At 41.0% G+C, this 16884-nt stretch overlaps 1 protein-coding gene across 1 annotated transcript in view; it reads right to left on the bottom strand.

Annotated features, from left to right (window-relative positions):
- The window catches only part of LOC309568083 (myosin-binding protein C, fast-type-like), a 184826-nt gene that overhangs the window by 11665 nt on the left and 156277 nt on the right, over positions 1-16884 (bottom strand). The window contains exons 25-29 of the mRNA XM_082273656.1: positions 15405-15544; positions 11680-11839; positions 9789-9925; positions 6872-7058; positions 1783-1825 (exon numbers count right to left, since the gene is read on the bottom strand). Of these exons, the coding sequence (XP_082129782.1) occupies positions 1815-1825; positions 6872-7058; positions 9789-9925; positions 11680-11839; positions 15405-15544 (635 nt within the window). The 3' untranslated portion in view covers positions 1783-1814. The remainder of the gene's footprint in view (positions 1-1782; positions 1826-6871; positions 7059-9788; positions 9926-11679; positions 11840-15404; positions 15545-16884) is intronic.

Raw genomic sequence — 16884 nt, 5'->3', positions numbered from 1 at the left:
CCTGCCCATGTATACGGTGGCAGGGGTGAAGATTTTTTGTGGCGCCTCTCTACCTATTTCTTCAGCCGTGGTCCCTAGGCCTGCACCTGCTCTTCTGGGCCCAGACTGAAGACAAATAATGGCAACACCGGCTGGCTTCCTCAGGCCAGCTGTGGTCTGCAGGTATACAGACAAGCTAGGGAGGTATACGGACAGGCTGGGGATGTATACGGACAGGCTGGGGATGTATACAGACAGGCTGGGGATGTATACAGACAGGCTGGGGTGGTATGCGGACAGGCTGGGGTGGTATACGGACAGGCTGGGGATGTATACGGACAGGCTGGGGATGTATACGGACAGGCTGGGGATGTATACGGACAGGCTGGGGAGGTATGCGGACAGGCTGGGGATGTATACGGACAGGCTGGGTTGGTATACGGACAGGCTGGGGATGTATACGGACAGGCTGGGGATGTATACAGACAGGCTGGGATGGTATGCGGACAGGCTGGGGATGTATACGGACAGGCTGGGGTGGTATACGGACAGGCTGGGGTGGTATACGGACAGGCTGGGAATGTATACGGACAGGCTGGGGTCGTATGCGGACAGGCTATGGTGGTATGCGGGCAGGCTGGGGATGTATACGGACAGGCTGAGGATGTACAGTATACGGACAGGCTGGGGTGGTATGCGGACAGGCTGGGGTGGTATGCGGACAGGCTGGGGATGTATACGGACAGGCTGGGGTGGTATACGGACAGGCTGGGGATGTATACGGACAGGCTGGGGATGTATACGGACTGGCTGGGGTGGTATGTTGACAGGCTGGGGATGTGTACGGACAGGCTGGGCTGTGGGTGTGGCTTGAGTGTGGATGGGGACACAGGGGGCCCCATGATCTCCTATTGCCCGGGGGCCCCATGAGTTGTCAGTCCGCCCCTGAGCAGGAGTCAGACAGAACTGCTTCAACTCTCTTCAACAGGCTCTGGATAACTGTGCTAGGGGTTAGGCGGGGCCATCTTATATAGTGTGGGGCGTATTCACTCCTGATTGGCCTCTGGTCCCCGTAGTCACTCCAATCACGTTCCTAGGAGACTCCTGCCCCCTCATTGGCTTTTGCAGACGTTTCTGGGCCAATCACAGGCTTTTAAAGCCCAGTTCCTGTCCCAGTGCATTTTGGGCGGTTCTGGTGGCCGAATACCGAACTTTTGCCGCAAAAAGTTCGGTATTCGGCCGAATATCGAACATCCAATGTTCGGGTCGAACCGATGGTCGACCCGAACCGTTCGATCATCCCTAATCGACAGTACATTTGAATGTAGATTTTACACAGCGTCCCAACTTTTTTGGATTTGGGGTTATACTACCAAATTTCAGAAGTTATTGGCTTTGCATGTAAAATATTAAAATGACAGGTTACACTGTGGGAGTCAACTGATTTATTAACAACTGGCTCAAAAAATATTTGTGGCAAAAAAAAATTCCAGTGTCTTGTTTTTTTTTTTCTAGATACCCATAGATGCACACTAGCAAGTTTCTGGGCCATTGTCAAGTAATAAAAACAGGACCATTATGGAAAAGACTGATAAATAATTTCCAGAAAGGTGCTTTTCAGTTCCAGCTTGCTTTCTCCTATTTGAATTTTTTTAAGGAAATGTCTTTTTAAGAAGGAACATAAAAGCAAAGCAGCCAGATGCATTGAGGTGGTAATTTGGAGGTTAGTCACGGGTCTTCTTAGCTCACGTTGGCCACAACACTGCCTTGAAAACTCCAAATGCATTTGCGCAATATACTCACCATATCTTTTATAAATGGTAACGAGGCACATTTTACTGGGGAACTGCAAAGAGAAAACAAAGTTAATTCAACAGCTGTATACCATCATGTTTTATGCAACTGAGTTATGGGTTGAATCCAAAACTGGCAAATGAGCTGTATAACAAGCCATGATTTTGAAAGGAGGCAGTTCTCACTAACATCTCGTTATAATGTTTTCTTTTGTTCATACTTCTAAATGTTTTATTAACAATGTCACTGGGTGTTATTTGTTTATACAGAATTATCTCTTCGAGACAGTGTGTTACACAAAGATGTGATGGACTTTCTGTTTCTTTTTCAGCTAATGATTCTCAACTTGATATATTTTTGTACTTTGTTTAAAACTTATATAAACTGCAGGCTGAGCAACAGCTGGCATAATATGGTGTGGGAGAGGATTGCATATTGCTCCCCATCAGTGTCCAGGGGGGTAGACAAGGGGATATAGGGGGTTTACCCAGCAGGGGGAGCTGTACTGAGGAGGCAGAGCTGTACTGGGGGAGAAGCCGTACTGAGGGGGCAGAGCTGTACTGGAGGGAGTGATTTGTACTAAAGGGGCAGAGCTGTACTGGTGGGGAACTGTACTGGGGGGGGGGAACCGTACTTGGGGGGCATAGCTGTACTGAGGAGGCAGAGCTGTACTGGGTGGCAGGGCTGTACTGGGGGGGGCAGAGTTGTACTGAAGAGGCAGAGCTGTACTGCAGGCAGAGCTGTACTGGGAGAGGGAGTTGTACTGAGGGGGCAGAGCTGTTCTGTTGGGAGCTGTACTGAGGAGGCAAACCTGTACTGGGTGGGAAGGGGAAGCAGTACTGAGAAGGTAGAGCTGTACTAGGGACAGGAAGAACTGTACTGAGGGGGGGCAGAGTTGGGTGTAAGGGCACTCTAAATTTTGCCTAAAAAGTATTACTTTTTTTTGCACCTTAGCTGTCACACCTCATTTAGCATCTACCAGGGGTATGGTAGACGTAATGGCTTCTTAACCATTATCTGGAGATGAAGCCAAGTACGTTGGTGGCGTAACGCGTAGAGGTTGACCCTGGCGGTGGGAGTTTTCACTGGATCATGTGAGAAGCTGGATTTTATTACAGTATATGCTTGTTTTTTACCTAATAAATGTGAGTGCATTTTTTGAAGTGGGTTCTGTGCGGTGTGTTAAGCTTAACCACCTAGGTACTGCACTGGGTTGGAGGCTGTTTTTTCTGTTTGTTGTCTATGACTTATGTGTGAGCTGTGTGAAGCCATCTTGGAGAGGGAATTCTATCGTTCCTAAGGGAACCTGAACACCAGAGTTTGGCCCATCAGATCGATCTGCGTTTATGCTTTGTTGACCCTTAGGGGTCAATAATAGAGGTGAAAGGAGCATGAGTGGAAAATTGTCATTATACTGTGGTGTCATCCCTATGAAGCACCTTATCAAATAGAGACTTTGTTTTTATTGCACAAGCTATAAGAAGCTTTATTATTTAGTGCATTGGCCTTTTTTGCATTATGTTTGTTTATGGATTAAATTTACACTGGCACGTTATTCATATGAAACACTTACCTATTTTTTGTCACTTTCTAGTTATTCTTTTTACCTTGATTTTAAGCCAGCACACATTTTAATATTTTAAAAAAGCTTATTATTAGGCTCCATTCAGTGCCCCCCAGGTAATAAGCTTTGCTTAATGGAAGAGGGGCCTGAGGATCAATGAAACCTTACACATCTGGCTCCAGTACTGTACCAACCTATACAAGGTGTGACAGGAAGTCAGGTAAATCTGTGGATGTAGTCACAGACAGGAGATACATTTCCACCTGGTTTAGAAAATTCACCAATTACTATAGGGTGTCGGCTGCAGAGATAGCCAGCAGGAGGTTGAAAACCATTCAGCTGTTCAGAAGGAGGAAATGAAGGCCTCTATAATTTGTCCAAAGGAAGTCTAAGGATTGCTGCCTCCTGACGCTGTGTGAAGCTGGGGAGAGGAGGACAGTCAGATGTGTACCTCCTGACACCATGTGGGCAGGGGAGAAGGAATGCCCCCTGAAAGCTGTGTGAGCATGGGGAAGACCTCCTGAAGCGATGGGCGCTGAGGAGGGTAAAAAAGTGTGAAGACTTCTCAAGGTGAGAAAATGAACTATTTCTATGTGGAAGAAATAAATGAACTGTTTGCTATGTGAAGAGCCAAGCAAAGGAATGGTTGCTATGTGAAGAGACAAACAAAGGGACATGTTCAATGGACATTTGGTGTGTGAAGAGATAAAACATGGACTATTGAGAGTCTGCTGTATGATCAGCCAAGTCTGCCCAACAGTAGGTTGGGGACAGATTTCATTAGATAGGTTCCTGTGTGTGAGAAGGTAGCCGCCCACAGTGGCAAGGATTTATTTTGTGTTTTATTTTTATTTTGCTGTTTGAGGCTTGCACTTGTGTGAAGTAAACTGCAAGAATAAACCAAAGTGTTGTTTGCAACCACTTCTCGGCTATCTCCCTGTGTAAACGCACCCCCCAAAGGGGTCATCCACACCCGCCACCGAGCTAATCATTCCCACAAAGGGTAGCCACTAAGCTACCCTAATGCAACCTTTGCTCCAGCTCCTACATAGATTGAAAATAGCCCCAGAGAAAATTCACAAGTTTGACTTTTTGGTCTTTTTTTTGGCTCTTGCTTTAGAATTAGTCAACAGTTAAATTCATTTGATGATAGTTAAAAAAATATACTCCATTAGATCTGATATCATAATATTGTATCAACAATTTGGCAGCCATGGACCAATTACTGTTATATCCTAGGCTTGTAATGCTCTTTGAGTTTTTCTAGTGTATTCTGCCCATTAGAAAAGTTCTGGGCTGATAGTGGTCTGATTCTTTTGTCTCAAAATTGATATAGTAACTATATGCTCTTGTATTTCGTCATGAAATATCTAGGTTGGATGAATACTTCTCCAGTGTTTGTTTCACTGCTTACTAAGTAACAATGTCACATTTCTAAGAATTGTACAGCTGTATTCATCCCATTTGAAAAATGGTTGTGAGATGTAAAAATTGTTACTGAAAGTGACTGATGCTGCAGGACCTGAGCTGGCTCAGACACAGAGCACCATTACATAGAGGGAAAGGGGAGAGCTCCCCATAACCCAGAGACTGGGGTACACCAGGGAACTCCAGTGAAACTATAAAAAGTGGTTACATAAGTACATAGTTTATAAGGTTAAAAAAAAAAAAAAAAAACCACTGGTTCGTCCAGTTAAACTTATGTATGGTTAATTTACTGCAACACAGCAGGCACTTTATAGTGCCCATATTTTCCAAATATTAGGTTTTTCCTTGTACAGGTTTTGCTTTAATCATAAAAGCGATGATTCAGATTATAAATGTTTTTTTGTCTCTTAATCTCTTTTTCCGGATCGCTGAGTGTTAATCTAATTTGTACTTTTTGAAGTAAGTTGAACACATGATGGTCTTTTAAATGCTTGACTGAATAAAAATAGCTTTAACAGAATATGCCTACTTAAATAGTTCCAACTTCAGAAAAAAACTTTATTTAACCCTCAGTCCATTAGCAATCTGACAAAATGTTGCGCATCATTTTTTGGTTCACAATAATGGACACTAGATGGCAAAGTTTCCTAAAAATCTCAAATACAATGCATGCACAGATTCACCGTAAGCATTTGAGTTTATTTTTTTAGCCTCACCAAATTTCAGCATGTATTAATATTGTTATGTAAAGAAACACTGTTTTTGAAACTATTGAAGTCTATGGGGGCAGAATAGTCCCATTCTGCTTCAAAAGTAGTTCATGTAGCTTTTCGAGCTGCAGGCATCAAGCTACAGATGCCTGAATGGTCATATGGCCAGTAGCCACAATTTAAAAACTAAGGATTTTGGTTGTTGAGCTTTAAACTACAAAACGTTCAGGTGTAAATAATGACTTAGGCTCCATTCACACCTGTTCGTTTTAGGCACAGTGCATTATAAAAGTTCAGCATGCTACACCTTTGATGCGCTTTCATCAAAGCACATGTTCTTTAGAGTTCAATATTAGCAGACCTAAAATGCATGAACTTGGCTAAAATGTAGCGAGCCACAACTTATCGCATAATGTGAACGGGTCCTTATAAAGGGGGCCTGTGATATATTTTGTATCAACATTTTACAACAAGTTTGTGTTACTATCAATGTATAAAATAAAGTACACAGCTCTTGGTAGTCATCCAATTTTTCTTACACATTCAACACTAAGGCCCTGTTCACACCTGAGCATTTTTTAGCTCATAAAATGCTCATCTCTGAAGTCTCAAAAAGCCCAACAAGCAAAATCCCATTAATTTCAATGGCCCCTGTTCAAATATGAGCGTTTTGTCGCCTGAAGCAAAATGCCTGAAGCTCAAAAAAGTACATGAGCTTCTTTTTTGGCAGATTACAAGCATTTTTGTTAGATGTCAATGCCTGTCTCCAAAAACCTGCAAAAAACGCCTGAAAAATGCCTGAAAAAACACCTGAAAAATGCCCAAAACAACGCCTGAAAAACGCCTAAAAACGATACGCTCAGGTCTGAATGGAGCCTTAAAGTGGATGTAAAGGCAGAAGGTTTTTTACCTTACTGCATTTTTACCTTCTACATGCAGTTTCCCTTGCAGCCCCACTTAAATACATACTTGAACCCAATCTCGATCCAGTAATGTGCACGAGAGCCGAGGCAATTTTGGCTCTCTCCCATCTCATTGGTTCTAATACAGCAGTGGGAGCCATTGACGAGGGAGTGGGGGGGTGGTGCTGAGCCCTGCTCTCTGTGTCTTATGGAAGTGGCTTGCTATGGGGGCACTCAGCGGGGGGGGGGGGAGCCAGAAGTGCCGGCAGGGAACACGAAAATAGATCGATCAGGGCTGCTGCAAAACCGTTGCACAGAGCAAATAAGTATAACATGTTTGGTATTTTTGGTTCTCCAGCATTCCAGCACACCCACCAATTCTTCTTCTGTAATAATAATAAATATCCTTCATCATGCCGAAAAGTGTAAAACTACGTTTAAAGGAGTACACCTCCACCAGAAAAAAGGAAGCATGCTGAAACACACTTTAATACCTTTAACTTCCAATTTGCAATTTACTTCAGCTTCTCCCAGATTATTAATGGCCTTGCAGGTGTAGGTTCCTCCATCAAATGGGCTTGGTTTGCGGATGTTCAGTGTCAAGACACCTTGGCTATGTTTCATGATGAATTTAGGGTCATCTCTAATCTCCATTTTATTTTTCATCCAGATTACTTTAGGCTGTAAAATGAGAAACAGAAAACACAAATGATACTTTAATTGAGTACAGTGGCTTTAATTTGCACATGTAGAAAACCAAAAATGTTGTAAGATTAGGTGATAGAAAAAAAAACATGCATTCTATCTTCTTATTCTGCAATTTCGTTTATAATCATGACTTGACTTAATGAACATAACTGTGAGCATTGGGAGATGCATAACATTTGCCAAAGTCTTATTGAATTCAGCTGATATGAGCTTAAAAGGAAATAGCGTGTTTTACCTTGTAAAGAATATCCAGTAAGGTGCAAGGAAAATAAAAACAAGCATTTTTGCTTGCACATGTTTGAATGATGGACATCAGTAGAGATTCACCTAATTCACCAAGCTCTGGGGTCATGGTATTCTGTTCAACCCTTCTTAGCCTGGGTTTACACTATTGCGATGCGGGAACCAACGCGTTTCTAGTGCGGGTTGCCACATCGCATCTCCCTTGCAGGCAGTTCACACTGCACTCTGCAAACTGCTGTGGGTGTCAATACAAAGGTAAAGACTATGTCATTGGATGACGAAACGCGTAAGACAGGATGAAACGTTGGACATAAACGCACTTCTAACCGCGGCCTATTTGTATTGTGTACACACGCTTCTTTTATCTGCTATGTTGTAAGTGCATAATGTTTTAAGTAAACCATTCGCTTGGTTGGACATACTGCACCATCGTAGTTTGTTTGCTATCTTGAGGTGATCCTGTTTCCGAGGTGATGTGTGACAGTTTCTCGATGTCCCCATTGATCGAGGCGGACAACTTGAGGTCACTACAGGAATAATGTGCACCCCTATGTTATATCCTCCCTCCCTCACTACCTGTTCTGGTGACTCCTTTTTTACAGACAGGAAATGAGAGAACAGTAACCAATAAATATCTGACAGAGGTTCTAACCTTATCCTACATAACCTAAAAGAAAAACATTTTTACTTCTATCTGTATTGCTGTTGGACAGTTTTCTTCCCTTCCGTCTAGTAAAACAGTGTCTCCAGAACAGGAAGTGAGGGGAAATCAGAACCGTTGATAGCAATAAAACCTGACAGGGGTTCTAATCCTTTGCCACCCCTTCAAAAACAACAAAAAATGGCCATTGATACACTTTAGGGTTATAAAGATTTCCCAGCACTACTGCTCCTCACCTAGCAAATTCAGTTCAACAGCTCTCCTGCTGCCTGTCCTTGATTTGGGTATCGTTTACATTGGGATAGGATTAGTGGGCTATGTTGACTGTTCTTTGTTTAAGCCACCAAAGTGGATTACTGCCATACGTACGCTGTTTGTGGCTCAGAGACAAATTGCCCTTAAGTGGTCTCATCTAAGAGGCTCTGATCAATTTGGTCACCATGGCTAGACCATATGAGTTTGGGATTGAGCTAGGGTATAGGTTAGTTCAGAAATAGGTGTGCTGTCGAAATAGGTCCCATCTGCAAAGTTCGACGTTTGCTGCTTGTTATAATGGCAGGGTTTTTTTTTTTTTGTAGGTTTGATATGATTCTTTGAGATGTGCTTTCTTTGTCTTTAGTGTGTATGTTTATGTGTTTATAAAAAAAAAATCTAAAATAAAATCTGATTGAAAAAAAAAAAAACATTAATATCAATTACACTATTCTGAAATGACATTAACAGATGTCACAAAGAGAGGTAATGAGTGGGTTTCAGAGCATGAATTCTAGTTACAACCCTGCTTGGTCCTTTCCTAAGAAACTTAAATGAAAAGATTTCCTCTATGGACCAGCATATCAATGATATGGCAATATGAGTTACACAGTCACCATAGACTGTTTAGTCTGCTAAAGTTCTTGGCTCTGTTTCTTCTTTTGTGTTCTGGGTATTCCCACTTTTCCTTTTGGGAAATAATTGGTGAAGGGGTGGACACTAGACCAGAAGCCAGAGTTCAGAATGCAATTGGAACTAGTGGTTAGTACAAAGAACACAATTAATCAAATGATGGCTCATTGGCTAGAATCCATTATAATAAGAGTCCGAAGTGGAGTCCGTGTGCAGCTCACTGAGGCAGCTCTGTGTAAAGCAAGAAGCAGCTCTATGGGAAACACAAAGAGGAAGGAAGCACAGGTGCCTTTTAAGTGTTGCTGGTAAGAACTTTATTACAGGATAAAAACAATGAACTACTCACAAAAATAATGGCAAAACAGACTCATAGCTCATGACGCTGCATGGACTGCCTGAAGAAAAAGCGCATGCTCCACAAACACGTCGCCACCTTTGTCCCTACGCCACATTTGGGAAGTGACGACACCACCGCTCAGCCAGTACATTCCATGGACCAGGAAGTGCCAGAATTAACCGGTGTCCCCGGACCGCGGCTTGGCAGACAGCTACATCCCATTGTGTACCTCCCGGATACAATTCTGAGGACCCATCCATGCAACGTCATGAGCTATGAGCCTGATTTACCACTACATTTGTAAACAGTTTATTGTTTTTACCCTGTAATAAAGATTCCACCGGCTTCACTTTTTGTATGCCTCATCATATCAAAATGCAATGACTGTGGCAATTGTGCAAACTTGGAACTTGGGGGTTGTTTCAAGTTCCAACAATTAGGAGGTTTGATGAAGTTAACCGAGTTACCAAAACTACATGCATTCGTTTTGGGAGGGTTGGCCCTTAAAATAAACCTGTGGGTATGTCAGAGTATATTGCTTAAGTGCTATGGTCTTTCACTAGATACAATAACGTACCTTTGGATAACCTCTAACTGCACAGTTCAATGCTGTGCTGTATCCAGCCACTACGCAGCGATCTATAAGAGGTGTAAGGAACTTCGGAGCCATGCTGACGTCCTGTTCTTTATAGTCTGATGGCTTAAATATCAGGCCTGAGGAAAAGCAAGACATCACCATAATAATGAAAAGAAATATAATTTTAAACAAAATATAATGTAATTACTGTATACAGGAAAATGAGTATAATGGTAACTGTATTGTTAGCATGTTTTCCTTTGTACATACAGTCCTTATAAAAAAACAAAAATATTGTGTATGCATTTATATAAAGCGAAAAAATTCTGCATCATTTTACTTTACTATAGAGTACATTTACCTCAGTCTCTCTAGCTGTCTCCTAAAAGGACCTTTTAAAATCTAAATTAAAGATATACTTTGGACTATAGAAGAAAATCCACGTAAACATACTGAAAAACAAGTAATGCATTTAGTATAGAACTAAACACAAGATTCTAGCCTTGCAAGATAAGAGTACTAACTTTCATCTAAATTCCTTTACAACTGTTTTGCCTTTTAAAGTGTGACGCCATTTTATCTGAGGTTACTGGTATTTATGATTATAAAAACCTGCTTCCCGACATATGCTATCCGTAGTATCTGAAACGTTAGACAGTAAGAGCTGATGTGCCTGAAAAAGACTTCTGAAAGATCAACAGCCATTGTGCATTCTCTAGCTGCCATTTTGAATCAATATTTCATAATTCCACGTAAATAAGTATTATAATTCGAAAACAGCACACAATTTGTCAATGGTTGCTTGTTGTTTTTAACAGAATTAATTTTTGACACTTCTCAGTGTGTATGCACTTTAGGTGATGTACAATATATTATAGACTGTATGCATGGTTTGTAGATATTTGCAGCTTAGGATCCTGTACATAGACCCACTAATCTTGAATTCTTGAACAATTTTTTATACAAAAATATACCATTTTTATTTTTTATGTTTTGGGTGCAATGTGCATCAGCAAACGCTTGTTTACATATGTTTTATTTGATGAAATGCTCGTACTAAGGCTTTGATCACTGAATTACCTTCAGTTCACTTTGATACTTAAATAAGGTTGGTGTTTGACAGGAGGCTATTTCCCCTAGAATCTGCCTATTTCTGAGCAAGTTTTATTGTCATTGGGTCCTGCTGTGGTCCCTGAACAGCAGTCTTAATGGTACTCACATGAAGCTATTTACAAAGCTAACACATCAGGACAAGCATTCTTATCTTCAGATAATGATCTGAAGATCTGTGATTGGCTGTCACAGCAGTCACATGATCGGAAAGCACCCAATCACAAGTAGCGATCAGGAGCTTCCTGTCAGCCACCTGTAACTGTGCTGGGAGGGCGCAGGGCGTGTGCTCTTGGCACAGCTGTATTTACAATCTGGTACACAAATGTGTGGCCGCTCGGTATTAAGTCCCACCTGCTGAGAGGCCGCATATTTGCTTACTGTCAGCATGAAGAGGTTGACTTACAGTATATCCTTCTGATAACTACCTGTTTCACGCCTAGTTCTCACAGTGAACTAAAGAACAATTCCTCCTATGGCATGGAAAGGGGAGGTGTTCTACAGTCCTAACACACCTTCTGTCCTAAAGTGGCAATATTATTCCTCCATAGATATAGTACCTTGATGAGGATTGTCACCCTTGAACAGGAATTGTTTTAAAGGTAACAAAAAATAATAAAAAAGCCTGGAAAAAAGAAAACAATTGCAGCCAAATGCAACCATGAAATGTAAGGATGGGTAAGCTGCACTATATAACATTTTTCTTCTTGGGTTTCATTTTACTTTAGAAAGCAATGGTGCCTAGTTGTACATGTGTTTCTGGAGGGTAATTTATACCTACCTGTTTTTTGGATAACAGCTGTGTTCTTGGAGACTCCTGGGTTCTCACTAAGGCCAACTATGTTCTCACTGAACACTCTGAAGTAATATTCATTTCCCATGATGAGGTCAGATACTGTACAGCGTGGTTGACGATTGTGCTCATATACTGTGAACCATTCCTGTGGAGTACCAAAGAATGACACAAAAAAGTGAACATTTGAACTTCTTTCTAAATTTATATTTTTTTAAATTAAGAGAAAATTAAAAACCTAGCAATATATTTTGGAAAAGGATTTCAGTGCTGGTTTTCTTCAACACAAGAAGGGTTGGTCTTCAGGGTAAAAGATACCATAGTAGAGAAGTATGCAAACAAGGAATTAAAATACAACTATAGGCAAAACTTTTTAAAAAATTTTGGATAGACCATAGGAGGGTTATAACCCCTAACAATTTTATTTCGCCATCTGTGTCCCATTGCGGATATTTCCATTCACTTCCTGTACCATAGCAAAACAAGTGAAAGATAATCCCTGCAAATTATGAGAATTCCTTGGGAACCACCAGGTCAGCAAAACTAGTGTCCTTATTGGAAGATTTTCCCTCTATTACTTTTCTGTGGACAACCCAAAATTTGGGATTTTCTTTTACTTTCACTTTCAATGATAATGGTAAACAGGAAAAATAGGGCAAATCTCCTTAACGGGGGGCACAGACAGCAATAAAAACCTGGCAGCTGTTCCAATCCCTCTGCACTCTATCCAAAACTTAAAAAAAAGTTTTGCCTTTAGTTATACTTTTAAGCTTACATTAAGGAGGGTAATGTTACAGGAAGTGTTATTGTGAAGCTTAGGGTTACACATAAGGTGCTTATTAGGGCTTGATTAGGGTCTTGGGGGTCTCAGGAGAAAGGAGTCTTGAGGCAAGTAGAAATATATAATCTATAATTATAAAAGATTATGTATATACTTCTGACTGGTACAGAAAGGAGTCTTGGGGCAAGTAGAGATATATAATCAATCAGAGTGGAAAAAAACATGGAGAAATCAGCAGCTATTGCTTCATAACCGATCAAGGTAGCAGTCAGAAGTATATACAGTAAATACCCTGTTATAAATATAGATTATATATCTCTACTTGCCCCAAGACTCCTTTCTGTACCAGTTATAAATATACCCATAATCTGTTTTTATTATAGATTATATATTTCTACTTGCCCCAAGATTCCTTTCTCTGGCGCTGCGTTCCATTCTGCTGTCCACCCAGCTCTCAACGGGAATTACTCCATCCTCGCTGGCGAGTACACGCTACACTGCGGCTTTAAACCTTCTGGACTGGACACATGGATCTCCCCGCTGCTGGATTGTCACCCTTAGATGAGACTTTATTTCTGTACCCCATGTGAGTTTTTATTTGACTGATTGCTGTATGCACATTAAAATATTACACTTGGAGGCGCACTTCGGTCTTCCTTTTTATGCTATATCCAGAGTTGGCTTCACTCCAGAGGAGAGCTGTGACCTAGTGTACATTGACCATCCACAGCCTGTCTTACAAGTCATCTTGATTTTAAATGGACATTGTAATGGACTTTATGTACCTCGGACATTATAATTTTTAAATCTTGAGCGCTAGCATTTTATTTCTGTTCTAGAAGGTTCTAGAAGCTGGGGTCCCCCTTTTCCTATAGGTCAGCTAAGGTCATCTGACCCTCTGTAATATTCTGGAATGCCAGGGGGCACTATATAAAGGGTAAGCTATCTGGGTCCAGGGCCATTTGCCTGAGGAAGGATCACCAACTAAGCTCCCCACCCCCCAGTCCCCCCCCCCACCCCATTGCGGCCTTATTATGTGGTAGGGTCCCCTTTGTTGCTTTACAAGAGGGGACAGTTATTGTATAAAGTTAAAGTCTGAAGTTTATTTCAGCTTGAGTCTGAATGGCTGAGCTATTTCAAAGTGGTGAATGAATTTCAATACCGAATAAGTTATTTGCTATCAGTTGAGAGTTTGTTATATTGTTTTTTAAACAGGACTGAGAATAAAAGTGAACGCAAATATATCCCAATCACCCAGCGCTTAGGAAAAAATTATGTATAAAATAAATCAATAAATTCATACACAATAAATGATGCATATACCATTTACGGTGAAGCCGCTGCCTCATAAGAAAATAAACGTATTATAAAAGATGTGTATATCACCTCCTAGATGCTAATAAGCATGTAGGGTTAGACACATAAGCAGCGCTATTCCATACTATATTCTCAAAAAAATGTAGAGAAAAGAAATAAATAAAATAAAATAAATAGGCGAGTCCATAAATAGACTAAAGAAAGGATGATAGTTCACCACGAAGTGTAGTCAGCTCATGTGCCTCCACCTTACCATGTGCCCAATCCCTTAGGTATTGCTCCCCCACCAAATATAAATATATACTGTGCCTTTAAATCCACCAAATCTGCCAGCAAGCTCCCAAATCCACTGTAAATATTGGACAACCGCCGCTGCAGGTCATCTCAAAAAAAGGTATTTCCAATAGTGCTCCTGTGCCTCGAAATCCTCCAATAGATTGTAAGTACCCAATCTTCAGTGAAACGCTGATCTACCGCCACTAGGGGTCAGCTCAATCAATGATGTTGTAGAATGGAGAGAAATAATATGGGCTTCATAGGGCAATATGTTTAAAATAATGCTTTATTTAAAACCCACTCTCCCCTGGATACACACTCACATGGAAAACATTAAAGAGCAGCATGTAACTTCGCACAGCAAAGACACACACGTACGCCGGCTCGGCAGCCGGAGGCTCACCGTCCCGCTCGTCAGCGTCCGGAAGCTTCTGAAGAGGTTCGTGGCAGTCGCTCAGGCATCCGGTTGTCAAGGGGACCACGAGTCCATGCCCTAACGTGTTTCGTCATCAAAGGACTTCTACAGAGGGCGTGGACACGCGCGGCATGGACACCTCTATTTATCCCCCTCCTGACCGGTCACCAGACTCACTCGGCCAGCACAGGAGAACTGGAGAATGCTGTATTAATTATATATCATAGCGGGTCTTAATCAATGATCTCCTATGATGCGGCTGTTCTCCTGGGAGCACTATTGGAAAATACCTTTTTTTGCGCTGACCTGCAGCGGCGGTTGTCCAATATTTACAGTGAATTTGGGAGCTTGCTGGCTGATTTGGTGGATTTAAAGGCACAGTAAATATTTATATTTGGTGAGTGAGCAATACCTAAGGGATTGGGCACATGGTGCGGTGAAGGCGCATGAGCTGACTACACTTCGTGGTGAACTATTATCCTTTCCTTTAGGATTGTGTCTATTTATGGACTCACCTATTTATTTTATTTAATTTATTTATTTTCTCTACATTTCCTTGAGAATATAGTATGGAAAAGTGCTGCTTATGTGTCTAACCCTACATGCTTATTAGCATCTAGGAGGTGTTATATTGTTTTTTAACCAATGCTAAAAGCTGGGGCCAAAAAAATGTTATTCCAAAATAAAATATTTCATTCAAAGGGAATTTCTTGTGGTGTGTTTATTTATATCAGGCCATACTGTCTGCGATCCCATGATTAGGGTCCCAGCACACATGCAAAGTAAGAAGAGGAGGTTCAGACCTAAGGTAATTTTTCTACATTAGGGCCACTTTAAGGTATTTTTGTTTGAAATCAGCCAGAGTAGGATTATTTAGTTATATAAAAAGAAATCTGTACATTACACATAGGCACACATATTTACATTTGTTTTCTTATCAGCCTTTTGTATAGTGTAGCCTAAAATTTCTGAATTTCCATTGTCCTTTGGCACCAGCCATTCCACCAGAGCATTGAAACCCCAGACCTCTTTGACAGTCACAGCTTGTGGAGGACCAGGCTTCTCTGCAAACATAATAAAAAAGATATGTTTAAAGCTCAAAGACAGAAGGTCCACTTCTGTGCTATGTAAACAAACTCTCTCTGCCTTCAATACAATTTTTTGCCCAAACCCAAATACAAAGACAAACTTTAAAGTAAACCCGTCACAGGAGAAATACAGGAGTTGTCATTGCTGAACTCTATCTGAAAATGCTGGTTGCTTGGCTAATACCTAGACACAAACATGTAGACCAGTAAGGCCAAAATACTCGTCTACATGTTTATTCTAAGCCAGGGCCTAAACTAAATGAAACAAGATAGTCAATGGTAGGGCAACTTAATTTTCACAAGAAGAGGTCACTAATATAATAGCAATCTCCATATTATTTTTATGATAGGTTTCCTTTAATGTCCTGAATTCAGCATCTGTCTCAATACATTAAAATATTTTGCTTTCTCTTCACTAAGCTGAACAGTTTCTGTTTTAAATTGGTGTTTATAGAAGATGCATATGATGCAATAATGAAGATTTTGGCAGCAAGGCATTGGCATGACACCAGCATGCAGGGCAATATCATCATTTAGAAGGATTACCAATTTTTTGGATTGGCAGGAGCGCCTTCATGACCAATTCAGGGCTAGTAAATTCACACTTTCGGATCTGAATTAGGAGGGATTAAAATAAACCTTGCACATTCTGTAGCCTGCGATAGAGCAAGGGCAAGGGAGGTTATGCAGCCACTTCTGGACGTTGTCCAAAAATGATGTTAAATATAGTTGAACTATTAGAACCTGATCTTTGTAGGTATCCAGCACACTTTATTTTAAATTTTGTAGTTCCTTAATCAGTAAGCAATACGGGAACAAGAAAAAAATTAGGAGAGTTATATTTTCTGAAGAATAAAGGATATCACTCCTCAAATTAGATGGTCATTTTATAGTAGATATTGATGATAATAGAAAAGGTAAACAATATCCTTGTTAAGGTATGCTACATTGGGGAGATGTCCCTTCACTTTCTGTCCTGCAGACAAAGCAGAAATGTAACTATGGACTTATTCTGAAGGCCATACTGACCCGGCCTGTACTATAAACAGAGAAAGCAGTGAATACAATCTTTTTAAGAGAGTTTCCATTGCAACACTTGTTTAAATCCTGTTTTAGTAATAACTCAAATTGTGGAATTTCATATCAATTTCAGTCCTGGTAACAATGGTCACTATGGCAAATAGACATGATAAATCCTCCCAGCAGGGAGACAGATAACAAAGTATGTTCCACATATTGCATGTGTACACCCCCGTCCTCTGCCTCTGCAGTTCAACCGCTTGCCGACTGCCTCACATATGAGTACAGTGGCAGAG

The sequence above is a fragment of the Pelophylax lessonae genome (assembly GCF_965119305.1).
Source record: "Pelophylax lessonae genome assembly, chromosome: 12".
Classification (NCBI taxonomy): Eukaryota; Metazoa; Chordata; class Amphibia; order Anura; family Ranidae; genus Pelophylax; species Pelophylax lessonae.
Note: the sequence above shows the minus strand (reverse complement) of the source record. Positions and strands in the feature narration are given on the sequence as shown.